Source organism: Saccopteryx leptura, chromosome X, assembly GCF_036850995.1.
Source record: "Saccopteryx leptura isolate mSacLep1 chromosome X, mSacLep1_pri_phased_curated, whole genome shotgun sequence".
Lineage (NCBI taxonomy): Eukaryota > Metazoa > Chordata > Mammalia > Chiroptera > Emballonuridae > Saccopteryx > Saccopteryx leptura.
Genome location: NC_089516.1, coordinates 72,413,043 through 72,433,257, shown reverse-complemented (window position 1 = coordinate 72,433,257; position 20,215 = coordinate 72,413,043). Strand labels below are relative to the sequence as shown.

At 37.9% G+C, this 20,215-nt stretch overlaps 1 protein-coding gene across 6 annotated transcripts in view; it reads left to right on the top strand.

Annotated features, from left to right (window-relative positions):
* Positions 1-20,215, top strand: part of ATRX (ATRX chromatin remodeler) — a 218,938-nt gene that overhangs the window by 156,990 nt on the left and 41,733 nt on the right. For all 6 annotated transcript variants that reach the window (XM_066357918.1, XM_066357920.1, XM_066357922.1 and 3 more), the window contains one exon: positions 3,893-4,001. In XM_066357918.1, the coding sequence (XP_066214015.1) occupies positions 3,893-4,001 (109 nt within the window). The remainder of the gene's footprint in view (positions 1-3,892; positions 4,002-20,215) is intronic.

Sequence of the window (20,215 nt, the reverse complement as noted above, 5' to 3'; positions counted from 1 at the left end):
TATAGTTCATTACTGCTATAAAAAACACAATGGATTTTTGAATATTGATTTTGTATTCTACTACTTTACTGAATTAATTTATCAGATCTAATAGTTTTCTGGTAGAATCATTATGGTTCTCTATATATACCGTATTTTTCTCTCCACAAGACACATCTAGGGTTTTAAGGAGGAAAATAAGAAAAAAATATTCTGTACCAAATGGTGTGTTAAAATATGTAATAAAATATACCACAATAATAGGTCAACAATGTAAACTTAACAGCAGTATTAACAACCATTAGCACTGTTATTAACAAATGAGAAGAGACTTTAATGTTCAAGTATTCTTCTAGTTGTCCAGGAACCCGCAGCAGCTAAAGAAAAAATGAACATTCACTCCATAAGACACACAAGCATTTCTCCCTCAACTTTTGGGGGGAAAAAGTGCGTCTTATGGAGTGAAAAATATAATAGTATTATGCCGACCACAAATAATGTGTTTTGCTTCTTCCTTTCCGATTTGGATGCCTTTTATTTATTTTTTCTGTCTGATTGCTGTGGCTAGGACTTTCAATACTATGCTAAAGAAGAGTGGAAAAAGCAGACATCCCTGTGTTGTTGTTTTTTTGTTTTTTTGTTTTTTTTTGCATTTTCTTTTGCATTTTTCTGAAGCTGGAAACAGGGAGAGACAGTCAGACAGACTCCCGCATGCGCCCGTCCGGGATCCACCCGGCACGCCCACCATGGGGCGACGCCATGTTGCGACCAGAGCCACTCTAGCGCCTGAGGCAGAGGCCACAGAGCCATCCCCAGCGCCCGGGCCATTTTTGCTCCAATGGAGCCTTGGCTGCAGGAGGGGAAGAGAGAGACAGAGAGGAAGGTGCGGCGGAGGGGTGGAGAAGCAAATGGGCGCTTCTCCTGTGTGCCCTGGCCAGGAATCGAACCCGGGTCCTCCGCACGCTAGGCCGACGCTCCCTGTGTTGTTTCTGATCTTGAGGGAAACACTTAATTTTTGCCCGTTGAGTATGATGTTAGCTGTGGGTTTGGCATATATGATCTTTAGTATGTTGAAGTATATTTTCTATATTTCCACTTTGCTGTAAGTATAATATTTATCATAAATGGGTGCTAGATTTTGTCACATACTTTTTCTGGATCTATTGAAATCATCATATGATTTTGATCCTTTATTTTGTGTATGTGGTGTATCACATTAATTGATTTGTGAATGTTTAACCAAACTTGCATTTTAGGAATAAATCCCATTTCATCATGGTGTATGATTTTTTTAAATGTATTGCTAAATTCGGTTTGCTACTGTTTTATTAAGGAGTTTTGCGTCTATTTTTTTTATTATCACTATGTATTAGTTTTGTTAGATTTTATGTTCTGACAGTGCTTTGTTATCTTAAAGGCTATATTACAAAAGAAATAATATCAATTTACTTTTATCACCATGAAAAATGGAAAAATGCCCATTTCACTCTCTCTATATAATACTATAATTACATTTTCTTCATTTTTTGTTGGTAAAAACAGTTGTTTTTGTTTAACTTATATTTTTCTGACTTATAAGGTTTACTATTTTTCCATTTGCTTGCTAGTTCATATCTGATTTTGTGAAATGTCTTCAGCAAATATGTTTTAACCATCAATTAGTTCATTTTATCTTTTGAGTGCCTATTCCTATTGCTGTTGCTGCTGTCCTATTATTACTACTACTTCTGTGACTACTAGTACTGTGTGTTGGGTACTGAATTAGGTTCAAGATGCATTATAAGAAATCATGTTATACAGAGGGGTCAAACACATATGAGTGTCATAATACAGACAGCTAGCCTGACCTGTGGTGGCGTAGTGGATAAAGCGTCAACCTGGAAACACTGAGGTTGCCGGTTCAAAACCCTGGCTTGCCTGGTCAAGGCACATATGGGAGCTGATGCTTCCTGCTCCTCCCCTTTCTCTCTCTCTCTCTTTCTCTCTCTCTCCCCCCTAAAATGAATGAATAAATAAATAAATAAATAAAAATTAAAAAAAAAAAAGGAATCAACCAATAATACAGACAGCTATAATTTGCTGTGGAATCTTAGGTGATAATATTACGTACTCAGTAAGTTTATTTACTGTCAGACTAGCACTGTTCTAAGTGGTCTTTTTTCTTATATATATTAATCCATCTAATGAATAGTAATCCATGTATTGGGTACTCTAGTTATCCCCCATTTCTAAAGAGAAACACACTGAGGCACAAGAAGGTTAATTAGTTTTCCCTCAGTGAAAATGCTAGTAAATAATGAAACTGGGGTTAAGCTCAGGGAACCTGACTCCAAAGTGATATTTTTGATTACTAACCTATACTGACTCTATCGCAATTTTTGTATGTTGGATTCACAAAAGTGGTAGCATCAAGTGTTCATTGGTATTGTACTCACAGAAAGGTAAGTATCTTGAAATATTTATTAAGTATTTAGATATTTTATTCAGCTTTGATATGCATATTTATTTTAATGATGTGGTTGAAGTGAACGATTAATGCAAATGTCACTCCAATGTCTTACATTGTTAAATCAAACCATCTGTCTCAAATTCTTTTTTTCTTAGATGTGTATACCTTTTTTTCCAGTTGAAAGAAATAAACTTAAATAAATAAATTATCTTTCTTAGCCATTACTGAATTTTCAGTAAGGAAGTTCTAGGTTGACCATATAGGTGAGTAATGAACATGTCAAAAAGCATGTTTTAAACTAATGACCTAATTTTAAGTAAAAATGTTTGCCAGAAGATCTAAATCACAGTTTTGCCAACTTTTTTGTATGTTAAGTCTCTAGGGTGTGATGTCAGTCTTTCTTGGAGGTAAAATAGTATTACATTGAAAGTTAAAGAATTGGAATCAGAATTATGTATGAGAAAATATAAAAATGGCATAAGCATTAATCCCTTGGTATTTTAGTCTCGATGTAAATATTCGGTAAAATTTTACCTCATTGTACAGAAGGTGATGTGTCTGATCACTATTTATTTATTTTTTTATTCAGTGAGAGGAGAGGAGGCAGAGACAGACTTCATGTGCACCTTGACCAGGATCGACCTGGCAAGCCCACTAGTGGGCGATGCTCTGTCCATTTGAAGGATTGCTCTGTTGCTCAGCAACTGAGCTTTTCTTAGCACCTGAGGTTGAGTCCATAGCAGCAGGAGGGGAAGAGAGAAAGAGAGCATGAGAAACAGAGAAGCAAGAGGGGTAAGAGTGGAGAAGCAGATGGGTGCTTCTCCTGTGTGCCCTGACTAGGAATAGATCCTGGGACTTCTGCATGCCAGGCCGTTGCTCTACCAATCAGCCAACTGGCCAGGGCCTCCTGATCATTGTTTAACTTATAAAGTTGCAGTCCTTAAACACACACACACAAACACACTAATATCATAAAATAGGAACTTATGCTGGTATTTGTTGCTAGGCTATAGAGTAGCTTTGGCACAAAATAGGCACTCAGTAAGTATTTATTCAGTTAATGAATGAATGCATTATATGTCTTTTTATCTGATCAGTATCAACTTGTGAAGGGGGAAAGCTGGATGTTTACAAATTTAATTAAACGCAAGCTTCATGGGCATAATGCAACTTAACATTCTTTTGACAGCTCTAAAGGATTCTAATCAAGGAAGTCTTTTAAGAAATTTACATGTAGATGATCTACCTTTTAAAAATACCTTTGTTATTCAATATCTATATATTAGAAGGAAATTGTGGTGAATTTATTTGTAATAAAATGAATTACCCATTGATTAAAACATTTGTTTTGCTATGCAAATAGAATATATATAACCAGCTTTTAAATGCTAAGCAAGGGAGAAAATCTATTATTACTTGCAGAACAGTATATATGAAATCTCTTTTTTCTTGTTACATTTTCAGGAGAAGGGAAGTGGATCCGAAACATTGATTATTACCGTTTAGATGGTTCCACTACTGCACAGTCAAGGAAAAAATGGGCTGAAGAATTTAATGATGAAACTAATGTCAGGTAGGAAACATCTTCTGTTTGTATGGAGTTAAAATCTACATATAGTAAAATTCACTCTTTTTAGTTCATACTTCTACTATTTTTTTTAACAATTTTAAGATACAGTCAAGATATAAAATGGCTTCATCACCACTCAACGAATTCACTCATAGAATCATGAAATTTGTAGCCCTTTGAGTCTCACTTCTTTCACAAAGCAAAACACATTTGAGATTTATTTATAGTATTATATGTCAATAGTTTGTTCCTTCTTACCAAGTAAGATTTCATTGTGTGGATAATTTATTTGTACTTGAGAGACATTTAAGTTGCTTCTAGCTTTTGGATTTAAAATTGAAGTTGTTCTAAGCATTCCAAGCTTTTGTGTGAGCCGTCGACATTTACCCAAATGAAGTAAAAATCCAGAGTGTGATGCCTGGGTAGTATGGTAAGTTTATATATAGCTTTGTAAGAAACTGACAACTTTTAAAGTGGTTGTACAATTTTTCATTCTCACCAGCAATGTAAGATTGATTTTTCCAGTTGCTCTGCATTCTTGGTAGCACTTGGTATTACTGTGTTGTTGTTGTTTTTTAATTCAGTGAGAGGAGGGGAGGCAGATACAGACTTCTGCATATGCCTAGACCAGGATCCACCCTGCAAGCCCACTAGGGGGTAGTGCTCTGCCCATCCGGGGCATTGATCCATTGCTCAGCAACCGAGCCCTTCCTAGTGCCTCCTGGAGTCTGAAGCAGAGGACATGGAGCCATCCTCAGCACGGGGTGGGGAGACATGGGCCGGGACCTGCTCCAATTGAGCCATGGCTGTAGGAGAGGAAGAGAGAGAGAGAGAAGTGAGAAGGGAAGGGGTGGAGAAGCAGATGTTCACTTCTGTGTGCCTTAATTGGGAATTAAATCCAGGACGTCCACATGCCGGGCTGCTGCTCTACCACTGAGCCAGCCGGCCAGGGCCGGTATTACCGTGTTTTTTAAAAACTTTATTTTAATCTCTTCTCATGGGTATGTAATGGTATCTCATGTGATTTTAATTTTCATTTACCTAATGATAATTGATGTTGGGCATCTTTTCATGTGCTTATTAGCCATCTTTTATCATCTTTGGTGACAAATTTGTTATAGGGTTTTAAAGTTAGCAAAGTATTTCTGATTTCTTTGTTTATTGTAGATTTTAGTCATATACAGTTGGTTCTTGAGCAGTGCACGGGTTAGGGGTGCTGATCTCCCTACTCAAGAGTTGAAAATCCACATATAACTTTTGAATCTCCCAAAACTTAACTGCTAATAGCTTACTGTTGACTGGAAGCCTTACTGATAACACAAAAGTCAATTAAAACACATTTAGTATGTAATATGTATTATATACTACATTCTTAAAGTAAGCTAGGGAAAAGAAAATGTTATTAAGAAAGTAATAAAACCCTGGCCAGTGGCTCAGTGGTAGAGCGTCGGCCTGGCGTGCAGGAGTCCCAGGTTCGATTCCCGGCCTGGGCACACAGGAGAAGCGTCCATTTGCTTCTCCACCCCTCCCCCTCTCCTTCCTATCTGTCTCTCTCTTCCCCTCCTGCAGCCAAGGCTCCATTAGAGCAAAGTTGGCCCAGGCGCTGAGGATGGCTCTGTGGCCTCTGCCTCAGGCGCTTGAGTGGCTCTAGTTGCAGCAGAACGACGCCCCAGATGGGCAGAGCATCGCCCCCTGGTGGGCATGCCGGGTGGATCCTGGTCGGGCGCATGCGGGAGTCTGTCTGACTGTCTCCCCGTTTCCAACTTCAGAAAAATACAAAAAAAAAAAAGTGAAAATAATAAAGAAGCAAAAATAAATGTAAAAAATTCGCATATAAGTGGTCTCATGCAGTTCAAACCCATGTTGTTCAGGGGTCAACTGTATTTTGTTTTTTGGTGATAGAGACAGAGGGGGACAGGTAGGGACAGACAGACAGGAAGGGAGAGATATGAGAAGCATTAATTTTTCGTTGCGGCTCCTTATTTTTCATTGCTTGCTTTTTCATGTGCTTTAATGGGCCGGGGGACTATGGCACAGTTAGTGACCTGAGTCCTCTGCTTACCAGTCTGACCTACTATCCTACGCCACTGCCTAGTCAGGCAGGGGGTCTACTGTATTTTAAGCCACTATAGTTACAGGGTGTGTTGTATTGTATATGTGTTATTGATGTTATTTCTGTTAACAATCAACAGACTTGAACTTCATTTGGAAGATAAAAAATATATACACATACATTTAAACATACACACACATACACGTGTGTGAAAGCATGACCTTTAAGTAAAGGACTAGGTGGTGGAGTTAGTTTAATGACAGGGTGGCTGAAGAATGCCTTCATAAATGTTTTGTTTTATTTTCTTTTTTTCCAAGTGAGAGGAGGGGAGATAGACAGACTCTCGCATGAGCCCCGACTCGGATCCACTCGGCAACCCCTGTCTGGGGCCATGCTCACAACTGAGCTGTTTTAGTGCCTGAGGTAGAGGCTCCATGGAGCCATCCTCAGCTTCCAGGGCCAATGCACTCAAACCAATTGGGCCATGGCTGAGGGAAAAGAAGACAGAGAGAGAAAGAGAGAGAGAGAAGGGGGAGGGGAAAGGTAGAGAAGCAGATGGTTGCTTCTCCTGTGTGCCCTGACAGGGAATCAAACCTGTGACATCCACACACTGGGCTGATGCTCTACTGCTGAGCCAACCGGCCAGGCCATAAATGTTTTAAAGTGTGAAAGATATTACACTGTGTGTATAAAATGTTTTAATTCTAGCAGAGTCCTGAACTATACCTAGGTTTAAGGGAAGGTATATTTTTAACTGTTTAAAGAACGAATACACCTTTATGTTCTGTTTAATATGTTTTGGATTTTTTTTTTGGTATTTTTCTGAAGCTGGAAACGGGGAGAGACAGTCAGACAGACTCCCGCATGCGCCCCACCGGGATCCACCTGGCACGCCCATCAGGGGCGAAGCTCTGCCCACCAGGGGGCGATGCTCTGCCCCTCCAGGGCATCGCTCTGTTGCGACCAGAGCCACTCTAGTGCCTGGGGCAGAAGCCAATGAGCCATCCCCAGCGCCCGGGCCATCTTTGCTCCAATGGAGCCTCGGCTGCAGGAGGGGAAGAGAGAGACAGAGAGGAAGGAGAGGGGGAGGGGTGGAGAAGCAGATGGGCGCTTCTCCTGTGTGCCCTGGCCAGGAATCAAACCCGGGACTTCTGCACGCCAGGCCGACGCTCTACCACTGAGCCAACCGGCCAGGGCTAACATGTTTTTTTAAAATTAACATTTGTGAGAAGAAATAATTTCGTTAACTGAATAACCCTAATCTAATTTGTCAAACTTAAGCGAAACCTTTTCCCAAATTTATAAATTTCACAGTAGCATGATTGTTTCTATAACATTTCATATTTTATGACCAGTAAGGAACAGCATTGAACTGTGAATGGTGAGCTGTCAGCTCGGCTTTACTCTGATTCAAATTTATTTTATATATATATATATATATATATATATATATGCATATTATAGGTTTGAGGGGTTACTCTTGAGTAGCTGATAACTAAGTTCTCCATCTTTATGACTTTGTCTAATTGAGACTGTTGTGTAACAGTCTTCCTACATGTGATTTTTAGAGATTGGTGTTTTTCACTCTGCATAAAGCCCTTTAGTTCCATCCAAGTTGTGTATATCAGTAGTCCGTTTTTTTTATTTTTATTATAGAGTAGTATTCTATGGAGGGGATATACCAGTTTGTTTAATACAAAGTGTGCACATATTGCAGGGCATTTTAATTGGTCTGAGGTTTAACTATTGCAAATAAAGCTGCTATGAGCATTATGTCCAGGTTTTGTGTGGACCTACGGTTTTATTTCTCAAGGATAAATGCCAAGGGGTACAATTGCTAGGTTGCATGGTAAGTTGACTTAGCTGTTTTGTGGTTTTTTGTGTTTTTTTTGTATTTTTTTGAAGCTTGAAACGAGGAGGCAGTCAGACAGACTCCTGCATGCGCCCGACCGGGATTCACCCAGCACGCCCGCCAGGGGGCGATGCTCTGCCCATCCGGGGTGTCGCTCTGTTGCGACCAGAGCCACTCTAGCACCTGGGGCAGAGGCCAAGGAGCCATCCCCAGCGCCCGGACCATCTTTTGCCTCCAATGCAGCCTCAGCTGCAGGAGGGGAAGAGAGAGACAGAGAGGAAGGAGAGGGGGAGGGGTGGAGAAGCAGATGGGCGCTTCTCCTGTGTGCCTTGGCTGGGAATTGAACCCGGGACTTCCACACGCCAGGCCGACGCTCTGCCAGTTGACTTAGGTTTTTTTAAAAGAAACTTCTAAACTGTTTTTCCAGAGTAGCTGTACCAATTTATATTCCCACTAGTAAAGTGTGAAAGATCATTTTTCTGCATTCTCACCAACATTTCCTGTTACCAGCATTTTTTGTTTCAGCTGTTCTAAAAGGTGTGCAGTGAGTGGTATCATTGTGGTCTTAATTTGCATTTCCCTGGTGACTGGTTATATTGAACTATCCTCTCATGTGTTTATTTGCCATCTGTATATCATCTTCTTTGGTGAAATGTCTTTGCCCATTTTACAATTGGATTGCTTGCATTTTTTATTGTTGAGTTTTAAAAGTTCTTTATGTAATTTAGATATGAGTCATTGTCAGATATGTGGTTTGCAAATATTTTCTTACAGTGTATGGTTTGTCTTTTCATCCCTTCACGAGGTCTTTCACAGAGCAAACATTTTTAATTTTGATGAAGCCTAATTTGTCAATTTGTTTTTACATGCTTTTGGTGTTAAGTCTAAGAACTCTGACCAAAGCCATAGGTCCTAAAAATCTTCTTCTGAGTTATTGTCTAAAAATTTTATGGTCTTACATTTTATATTTAAGTTTGAGGTTCATTTAAATTTTTGTAAAAGCTGTTGAGATTCAGCTTAAGTCCCTTTTTTGGACTATTGATGACTGATGACTTTAACACCATTTGTTGAAAAAGCCATCTTTCGTCCACCAAATTGCTTTTCTGCTTTTGTGAAAAATCAATTATTTATACTTGTGTTGGGGCTCTTTCCTGCTTTGCTATTTGACTCCATTGGTCCATATGACTGTTCCTCTGCCGTTACCTCAGTACTGTAGCGATATAGTAAGTCTTAATATTAGGACAAGTGATATCTTCCACTTGAGTCTACTTCTCCCTAATTGTTTTTAGCCAGTCTTATATCTTTGCATTTATATATAAATTTTAGAATTATCTTATCTATATCTTCAAATATCTTGCAAGGATTTTAATAAAAATTGTATTAAACTGGGTACAATTAGGGAATAATTGATATTTTTACTATAATGAATGTCCTTTGAACACAGTATCTCCATATAACTCTTTGATTTCTTTGATCAGTGTTTTGTAGTTTTTCAGCACATGAGCCCTGTATATGTTTTGTTAGATTTACACCTATGTATTTCACTTTTAAGTGATTGTAAATGATACTGTATTTTTATTTTTATTTATTTTTATTTTTTTTTTGTATTTTTCTGAAGTTGGAAATGGGGAGGCAGTCAGACAGACTCCAGCATGCGCCCGACTGGGATACACCCGGCACACCCACCAGGGGGTGATGCTCTGCCCCTCTGGGGCGTTGTTCTGTTGCAACCATGGCCATTCTAGCGCGTGAGGCAGAGGCCATGGAGCCATCCTCAGCACCTGGGCCAACCTTGCTCCAATGGAGCCTTGGCTGCGGGAGCGGAAGAGAGAGACAGAGAGGAAGGAGAGGGGGGGGGTGGAGAAGCAAATGGGCGCTTCTCCTGTGTGCCCTGGCCGGGAATCGAACCTGGGACTCGTGCACGCCAGGCCGATGCTCTGCCACTGAGGCAACCGGCCAGGGCCTGATACTGTGTTTTTAATTTTGGTTTTCACACGTTCATTGCTGGTATGGAGAAATCTAAATGGATTTTAATGTTGATCTTTTACCTGGAATGTTGCTGAACTCACTTATTTGTTCTAGGAGTTTGTTTCATAGATTCTTTGAGATTTTCTACTAGACCATTATGTTATCTGCAAGTAAGGATAGCTTTATTTCTTCCTATCCAATCTGTATGCTGTTTATTTCCTTTTCTAGCCCCTATTGCACTGGGTAGAACTTCAGTAATATGTTTGAATAGCTGTGGTGAGAGTGAGCATTTTCCCTTCTGCTTGATCTTAAGAGATCATTCAGTGTTGATGAACTATAATGTTATTTGGGTATTTATTCTAGATACTCTTTATCAAGTTGAGGAAGTTACCCTCTATTCCCCTTTATTCCTAGTTTGCTAAGAGATTTTATTATAAACTGGTGCTTAATTTGTCAGATAACTTTACTGTCTCATTTATATTTTGCCTTGATTGGGGGTTCAATGAGTCAGTGACCCTTTGCTCAAGTCAGCAACCTTGGGCTTCAAGCCAGTGTGACCTTTGGGCTCAAGTCAGCGACCTTGGGATTATGTTGATGATCATGCAAGCTGGTGACCCTGAGGTCAAGCTGACAAGCCTGTGCTCAAGCCGGTTGAGCCCACGCTCAAGCTGGTAATCTCGGGGTTTTGAACCTGGGACCTCAGTGTCCCAGGTCGATGATCTAGCCACTGTGTCACCACCTGGTGAGACTTTTTTTTCTTTTCCTTTCTTTTTTTTTTAATTATAATTTTATTTTTTTAATGGGGCGACATCAATAAATCAGGTTACATATATTCAAAGATCAACAAGTCCAGGTTATCTTGTCTATCACGCAAAGTCAGATTGTCCTCTGTCACCTTCTATCTAGTTTTCTTTGTGCCCCTCCCCCTCCCCCTTTCCCTTTCCCTTTCCCTTTCCCCCCTCCCCCGTAACCACCACACACTTATCAATGTCTCTTAGTTTCACTTCTATGTCCCACCTACGTATGGAATAATGCAGTTCCTGGTTTTTTCTGATTTACTTATTTCACTTCGTATAATGTTATCAAGATCCCACCATTTTGCTGTAAATGATTCGATGTCATCATTTCCCATGGCTGAGTAGTATTCCATAGTGTATATGTGCCACATCTTCTTTATCCAGTCATCTATTGACGGGCTTTTTGGTTGTTTCCATGTCCTGGCCACTGTGAACAATGCTGCAATGAACATGGGGCTGCATGTGTCTTTACGTATCAATGTTTCTGAGTTTTTGGGGTATATACCCAGTAGAAGGATTGCTGGGTCATAAGGTAGTTCTATTTTCAGTTTTTTGAGGAACCACCATACTTTCTTCCATAATGGTTGTACTACTTTACATTCCCACCAACAGTGGATGAGGGTTCCTTTTTCTCCACAGCCTCTGCAACATTTGCTATCACCTGTCTTGTTAATAATAGCTAATCTAATAGGTGTGAGGTGGTATCTCATTGCAGTTTTGATTTGCATTTCTCTAATAACTAATGAAGATGAGCATCTTTTCATATATCTGTTGGCCATTTGTACTTCCTCCTGGGAGAAGTGTCTGTTTATGTCCTCTTCCCATTTTTTTATTGGATTGTTTGTTTGTTTGTTGTTGAGTTTTATGAGTTCTTTGTATATTTTGGATATTAGGCCCCTATCTGAACTGTTGTTTGAAAATATCATTTCCCATTTAGTTGGCTTTCTGTTTATTTTGTTATCAGTTTCTCTTGCTGAGCAAAAACTTCTTAGTCTGATGTAGTCCCATTCATTAATTTTTGCCTTCACTTCTCTTGCCATTGGAGTCAAATTCATAAAATGCTCTTTAAAACCCAGGTCCATGAGTTTAGTACCTATGTCTTCTTCTATGTACTTAATTGTTTCAGGTCTTATGTTTAGATCTTTGATCCATTTTGAGTTAATTTTTGTTCAGAGGGACAAACTGTAGTCCAGTTTCATTCTTTTGCATGTGGCTTTCCAGTTTTCCCAGCACCATTTATTGAAGAGGCTTTCTTTTCTCCATTGTATGTTCTTGGCCCCTTTATCAAAAATTATTTGACTATATATATGTGGTTTTATTTCTGGACTTTCTATTCTGTTCCATTGGTCTGAGTGTCTATTTTTCTGCCAATACCATGCTGTTTTGATTGTCGTGGCCCTATAGTAGAGTTTGAAGTCAGGTATTGTAATGCCCCCAGCTTCATTCTTTTTCTTTAGGATTGCTTTGGCTATTCGGGGTTTTTTATACTTCCATATAAATCTGATGATTTTTGCTCTATTTCTTTAAAAAATGTCACTGGAATTTTGATGGGAATTGCATTAAATTTATATATTGCTTTGGGTAATATAGCCATCTTGATTATATTTATTCTTCCTAACCAAGAACAAGGAATATTCTTCCATCTCATTATATCTTTCTCAATTTCTCTTAACAATGGTTTATAGTTTTCATTATATAAGTCCTTTACATTCTTTGTTATGTTTATTCCTAAGTATTTTATTTTTTTTGTTGCAATTGTGAAGGGGATTATTCTTTTGAGTTCATTCTCAGTTGTTTCATTGTTGGCATATAGAAAGGCTATTGACTTCTGTATGTTAATTTTGTATCCTGCGACCTTACTGTATTGGCTTATTGTTTCTAGTAGTCTTTTTGTGGAGTCTTTGAGGTTTTCGATGTATAGGATCATATCATCTGCAAAAAGTGATACCTTTACTTCTTCTTTTCCGATATGGATGCCTTTTATTTCTTTGTCTTGTCTGATTGCTCTGGCTAGAACCTCTAGTACCACATTAAATAAGAGTGGAGAGAGTGGACAACCCTGTCTTGTTCCTGATTTAAGGGGGAAAGCCTTCAGTTTTGTGCCATTTAATATGATGTTAGCTGATGGTTTATCATATATGGCCTTTATCATGTTGAGATATTTTCCTTCTATACCCATTTTGTTGAGAGTCTTAAACATAAAATTGTGTTGTATTTTATCGAAAGCCTTTTCTGCGTCTATTGATAAGATCATGTGGTTTTTGTACTTTGTTTTGTTGATATGGTGTATTATGTTAACCGTTTTACGGATGTTGAACCATCCTTGAGATTCTGGGATGAATCCCACTTGATCATGATGTATTATTTTTTTAATATGTTGTTGTATTCGATTTGCTAGTATTTTGTTTAGTATTTTAGCATCTGTATTCATTAGAGATATTGGTCTGTAGTTTTCTTTTTTTGTGCCATCCTTGCCTGGTTTTGGTATGAGGGTTATGTTGGCCTCATAAAATGTGTTTGGAAGTATTGCTTCTTCTTCAATTTTTTGGAAGACTTTGAGTAGAATAGGAACCAAGTCTTCTTTGAATGTTTGATAAAATTTGCTGGTATAGCCGTCAGGGCCTGGACTTTTATTTTTGGGGAGGTTTTTAATGTTTTTTTCTATTTCTTCTCTACTAATAGGTCTGTTTAGGCTTTATGCTTCTTCTTGACTCAGTCTAGGAAGGTTGCATTGTTCTAGGAATTTATCCATTTCTTCTAGATTGTTGAATTTAGTGGCATAAAGTTTTTCATAGTATTCTACAATAATTCTTTGTATATCTACGGTGTCCGTGGTGATTTCTCCTCTTTCATTTTGGATTTTGTTTATATGAGTTCTTTCTCTTTTTTCCTTGGTAAGTCTTGCCAAGGGTTTGTCAATTTTATTGATCTTTTCAAAGAACCAGCTCTTTGTTCTATTAATTTTTTCTATACTTTTACTGTTCTCTATTTCATTTATTTCTGCTCTGATTTTTATTATCTCCTTTCTTCGGCTGGTTTTGGGTTGTCTTTGTTCTTCTTTTTCTAGTTCCTTAAGGTGTGAAGTTAAGTGGTTCACTTGGGCTCTCTCTTGTTTGTTCATATATGCCTGAAGTGATATGAACTTCCCTCTTATCACTGCTTTTGCTGTATCCCATAGATTCTGATATGTCATATTGTCATTTTCATTAGTCTGTATATATCTTTTGATCTCTGCACTTATTTCTTCTTTGACCCATTCATTTTTTAAAAGTTTGTTGTTTAGTTTCCACATTTTTGTGGGATTTTTTTCCTCCTTTTTGCAGTTGAATTCTAGTTTCAAGGCTTTATGATCAGAAAATATGCTTGGTACAACTTCGATTTTTCTGAATTTGCTGATGTTGTTTTTGTGGCCCAACATATAGTCAATTCTTGAGAATGATCCATGTACACTGGAGAAAAATGTATACTCAGTCACTTTGGGATGAAATGTCCTGTAGATGTCTATCATATCCAGGTGCTCTAGTGTTTTGTTTAAGGCCACTATATCTTTGTTGATTCTCTGTTTGCATGACCAATCTAGAGCCGTCAGCGGTGTATTGAGGTCTCCAAGTATGATTGTATTTTTGTCAGTTTTTGTTTTAAGGTCAATAAGTAGCTGTCTTATATATTTTGGTTCTCCTTGGTTTGGTGCATATATATTAAGAATTGTTATGTCTTCTTGATTCAGTGTCCCCTTAGACATTATGAAATGGCCATTTTTGTCTCTGAGTACTTTTGTTGTCTTGTAGTCAGCATTATCAGATATGAGTATTGCTATACCTGCTTTTTTTTGGATGTTATTTGCTTGGAGTATTGTTTTCCAGCCTTTCACTTTAAATTTGTTTTTATCCTTGTTACTTAGATGAGTTTCCTCTAGGCAGCATACAGTTGGATTTTCTTTTTTAATCCATTCTGCTACTCTGTGTCTTTTTATTGGTGAGTTTAATCCGTTTACATTAATGTAATTATTGACACTTGTGAGTTCCCTATTGCCATTTTATAGATTGCTTTCTGTTAGTTTTGTGTCTTGTTTGATCCTTCTCTTTCGTTTTTTTATCTTTTGTTTTTATTTGGTTGTATTCCATACATCTTTCCACTTTTGCTATCTCTTTTATCTCATGTGCTTCTGTGGTGGTTTTTTCAATGGTGGTTACCTTTAGGTAATGAAAAGGGTTCCTACCCTGTTCATTGTAGCGCACTATTTTGTGAGTACTTTTGCACTCCATCGTCCTTTGCTACTGTTAATCTCCATCCTCTCCCCCCTTTCTTTTTGTTGTTGTCACAGTTTAAATTTGGTTTTATTGTGTTCTTCTTGGAGCTTTTACTTGTGGCTTTGTTTTTTTTTTTTGTTCTTTGTAACTGATTGGAGAACTCCCTTTAGTAATTCCTGGAGTGGGGGTTTTCTGATGATAAATTCCCTCATCTTTTCTGTATCTGTGAATGTTTTTATTTCTCCTTCATATTTGAAGGATAGCTTTGATGGGTATAGTATTCGTGGCTGAAAGTTCCTCTCTTTCAGGACTTTAAATATTGGAGTCCACTCTCTTCTAGCTTGTAGAGTTTCTGCTGAGAAATCTGATGATAATCTAATGGGCCTTCCTTTATATGTTGTATTCTTCTTTTCCCTGGCTGCCTTGAGAATTTTTTCTTTGCCATTGGTTTGTGCCAATTTCATTATGATGTGCCTTGGAGTAGGTTTGTTGGGGTTAAGAAAACTCGGAGTTCTGTTTGCTTCTTGAACTTGAGGCTTTAGTTCTTTCCACAGGCTTGGGAAGTTCTCATCTATTATTTGTTTGAGTATGTTCTCCATTCCATTTTCTCTCTCTTCTCCCTCTGATATACCTATTATTCTTATGTTATTCTTTCTGATGGAGTCAGATAATTCTTGTAGGGCTATCTCATTTTTTTTAATTTTTGAGTCTCTTTCTTCCTCTCTCTGTTGTGCCTCAAGTTGCTTGTCTTCTATTTCACTAATCCTCTCTTCTATCTGGCCTGTTCTATTAGCCAAGCTTGTTACCTCGTTTTTCAGCTCGTGAATTGAGTTTTTCATCTCTGTTTGATTTGTTTTTATAGTTTCAATTTCCTTGGACATATATTCTTTGTGTTCATTGAGTTGTTTTCTGAGCTCCCTAAATTGCCTTTCTGTGTTTTCTTGTATATCTCTGAGTATTTTTAGGATTTCTATCTTGAATTCTCTGTCATTTAACTCCAAGGTTTCCAATATATTAAATTTTTTCTCCATAGATTTTTCCTCTTCTATCTGTATTACCTCTCTTTCTTTTGTATCCATGATATTCGATATGCTTCCTTAATGGCATCTTTGGGTGTATTGCGAAACATCTGGAGGCTCCAAGGATAGGTTTTTCTGTTTCTGGTTGAACATCTTGTTGAGGTTTGGGGGAGATTTATCGGTATCGCTTCCTACCCCGCCATTACTCTGACGTCATCTCCTTTCTTTTACTTTCAATCTACCTATTTTGTTATACATGAAGCGAACCTCTTGAAGACAGCATATGATTTGGTCATTATTTTTACTAACTTTGTTAATCTCTTTATTTTACATGGTTTGTAGAGACTATTTTCATGTTTTATTGAGGTATTATTGATATAATATTAGTGTCAGGTGTACAACTATATATTTACATTTAATACAGAGCTTAAGGCTATTGTTTTATTATTTGTTCAGTTTTTTCTTTTTTGTTGTTTTGCATTTTTTCACCCTTCCTGTGAATTACTTTTGTGGAATTCCATTTTGATTCATATGTAGTGTGTTTAGGGTATCTGTGTATAACTTTTATTGTGGTTGCTCTAAGCATTACATTATATATACATGATATCATAGTGTACTGGTGCCATCATTTTACCATTTTGATTTTTTAAAAACTATTTACTGCGCTGACACAGGTTAACAAAGTTACACAGGTTTCAGGTGCCTGATTCTACAACACATCTTTTGTGCACTGTATTGTGTGTTTACCCTCCCTGCAAGTCAAGTCATTTTGATTGAAATAGGGAACCTTTTCCTTCTTTTTCCTTTGTCTCCCTCATTTATAATTGCCTTAAGCATTTTCTCTGCATAAATATATTATACATCAGACAGTATAAATATTTTTTCTTTAACCATCTAACATAATTTTGAGAACTTTGAAAGAAGGAAGCTATTTTATTCATTCATATATTTTGTTCTACTTATTGTTGTTTCCTCCTTCCTGATGTTTTAGCATTTTTCAAAATCATTTCCTTTCTTTTTTGAGAACTTTTTTAGTCATTCTTTGAGGGCAGGTCTACTAGCAACAAAATCTATGAGTACCACCACTTGAGGGTTTTGAGCAGCAGCTCTTCTTCCAGCACTTGAAATAACTAACTAAATAAATAAATAAATTTATATTGCAATGATATTTACGATAGCCAAGAAATGCAAGCAACCCAGGTGCCCATCTGTAAATGAGTGGATGAAGAAGTGATGCATTTACCTAGTGGATTATTACTTGGCCATAAAAAATGAAATTTTAGTATTTATTACAACATGAATAGCCCTACAGGGTATTATGCTAAGTGAAGTACGTCAGAGAGAGGGAGACAAATGCTGTATGATTTCACTTATATGTACAATCTTTTTTTTTTTTTTTTTTTTTACATATATAGAGTCAGAGAGAAGGACAGATAGGGACAGACAGACAGACAGTAAGGGAGAGAGATGATAAGCATCAATCATTAGTTTTTCATTGCGACACCTTAGTTGTTCATTGATTGCTTTTTCATATGTACCTTGACCTTGGGCCTTCAGCACACCGAGTAACCCCTTACTCAAGCCAGCGACCTTGGGTCCAAGCTGGTGAGCTTTGCTCAAACCAGATGAGCCCACGCTCAAACTGGCGACCTCGGGGTCTTGAACCTGAGTCCTCCAGATCCCAGTTCGATGCTCTGTCACTGCGCCACTGCCTGGTCAGGCTATATGTACAATCTTGAAAAACAAAAGAACCAAACATACAAAAGAAACAGACTCATAGATAGAGAATACCAACTGAAGGTTCCCAGATGGGAGGGTGGTTTTCAAGTCTGAGTGAAAAAGGTGAAGGGATTAGAAATAGAAATTGGTAGTTACAAAACAGTCATGGGATGTAAAGTATAGCACAGGGAATGTAGTCAACAATATTGCCATAACTATGTATGATAGGTGCTAGAATTATTGGGAGGGTCACTTCATAAATTATATATTTATACTCTGGTGCTGTATACCTGAAACTGCTATAAAATAATATTGAATGTTGGATGTAATTGGAAAAAAAAATTAAACAGATGGTAGTGAAGCAAGTTATTCATAGGCTTAAAAGGAATCTTTTTTTTTTTTTTTTTTTTTTTTTTTTTTTTTTTTTAGTATTTTTTTTTTGTATTTCTCCGAAGCTGGAAACGGGGAGAGACAGTCAGACAGACTCCCACATGCGCCCGACCGGGATCCACCCGGAACGCCCACCGGGGCGAAGCTCTGCCCACCAGGGGGCGATGCTCTGCCCCTCCGGGGCTTCGCTCTGCTGCGACCAGAGCCACTCTAGCGCCTGGGGCAGAGGCCAAGGAGCCATCCCCAGCACCCGGGCCATCCTTGCTCCCATGGAGCCTTGGCTGCGGGAGGGGAAGAGAGAGACAGAGAGGAAGGAGGGGGGTGGGGTGGAGAAGCAAATGGACGCTTCTCCTATGTGCCCTGGCCGGGAATCAAACCCGGGTGCCCCGCATGCCAGGCCGATGCTCTACTGCTGAGCCAACCGGCCAGGGCCTTAAAAGGAATCTTGACCCTAAGCCTCACTCTACTTTGAAAAGGTGAACATTGGTCATAAATGTAAATGTAAATCACTATACTTGTTAAGATAACATAGAAGAAAATCCTCAGGAAGTAAGGTTGGACAAAATGTTCTTAGTCATGACACCAAAGGCATGTAATTCATTAAAACTAAATCAATAATTGGACAATCAAAATTATAAACTTTTATCTCTGAGAGACCCTATAAGAAGAAGAAAATAAAAGCCACAAACTTGGAGAAAATCTTTGCAAATAGCATATCTAACAAAGGACTCATAAAGAATTCTTTAAATGTATCAATAAGAAAACGTCAGTGTTTTCTTGGAAAAGGCCAAGGACTTAAACTGACACTTCACTGAACAGGATCTATGTATGGCAGATAACCACGTGAAAAGATGTTCAACATTATTAGGCAATTGGGAAATTGATATTACCCACCAGGTGATACTGCTTTATGTCTATCTGAATAGCTGAAATAAAAAAAAAAATAATGACAATAACAAATGCTAGCAGGGATATAGAAAAACTGGGTATACCTTTCAGTTAAGTTCGTTCATAGTATTTCAGAAAATGTAAAATGGTACAACTACTCTTTCTGGAAAAAAAAATTAGTAGTTAGGAAAGAAACAACTAAACAAACATATGCTTAGTATGCAGTCTTGCACTCACCCTTTAATATTTATGCCAGAGAATTGAAAATTTATTTTCACATAGAAACCCATTCACAGATGTTCAGCACCTTTATTTATAATCATTAAAATCTAGAAACAAGCCAGTTAACCTTTAACATGTGAATGGATAAACAAATAGTGGTACATACATATAATGAAATATATGTATGTGTAATATTTACTGCTCAGTAATAAAAAGGAATGAACTACAGATACTAATCCAGTCAACAACTTGGGGAGATCTAATGGACTTTATGCTGAGTGAATAAATGCCAGTCTTTAGGGTTATGTACAACATTATCCTTTCATGTGGCCTTGATGTGAGAAAATTATAGTGATAGAGAATAGATTAGTGTTTGCCAGGTATTAGGACTAAGGGTAGGTTGTGTAAATACTAAGGGATAATGCAAATTTTGTGTGTGTGTGTGTGTGTGTGTGTGTGTGTGTGTGTGTGGTGATGGAATAGTTCTGTATCCTGCTTGTGGTCATGGTTACATGATTCTATATACATGGTAAAATTTTACAAAACTATGTACCAAACAAAAAGGTACATATAAACACTGGTGAAATTTAAATCATCTCTGTGTCTGAGCTCTTGGTATTATATTCATACCAATGTCAGTCTCCTGGTTTTGACAGTGTACTGTAGTTATGCAACTTGTTAACATTGGGGAAAGCTGTGTATTTGAGGGTACATGGATCTCTTTACTATTACTGTTGCACATTTGTGTGATCCTTAAAATATATTTTTTAATAATTTTATTTTTTTAATGGGGCGACATCAATAAATCAGGATACATATATTCAAAGATAACATGTCCAGGATCTTGTCATTCAATTATGTTGCATACCCATCACTCAAAGTCAGATTTTCCTTGTCACCTTCTATCTAGTTTTCTTTGTGCCTCCCCCTTTCCCTTTCCCTCTCCCCTTCACCCCGTAACCACCACACTCTTATCAATGTCTCTTAGTTTCACTTTTATGTCCCACCTACGTATGGAATAATGCAGTTCCTGGTTTTTTCTGATTTACTTATTTCGCT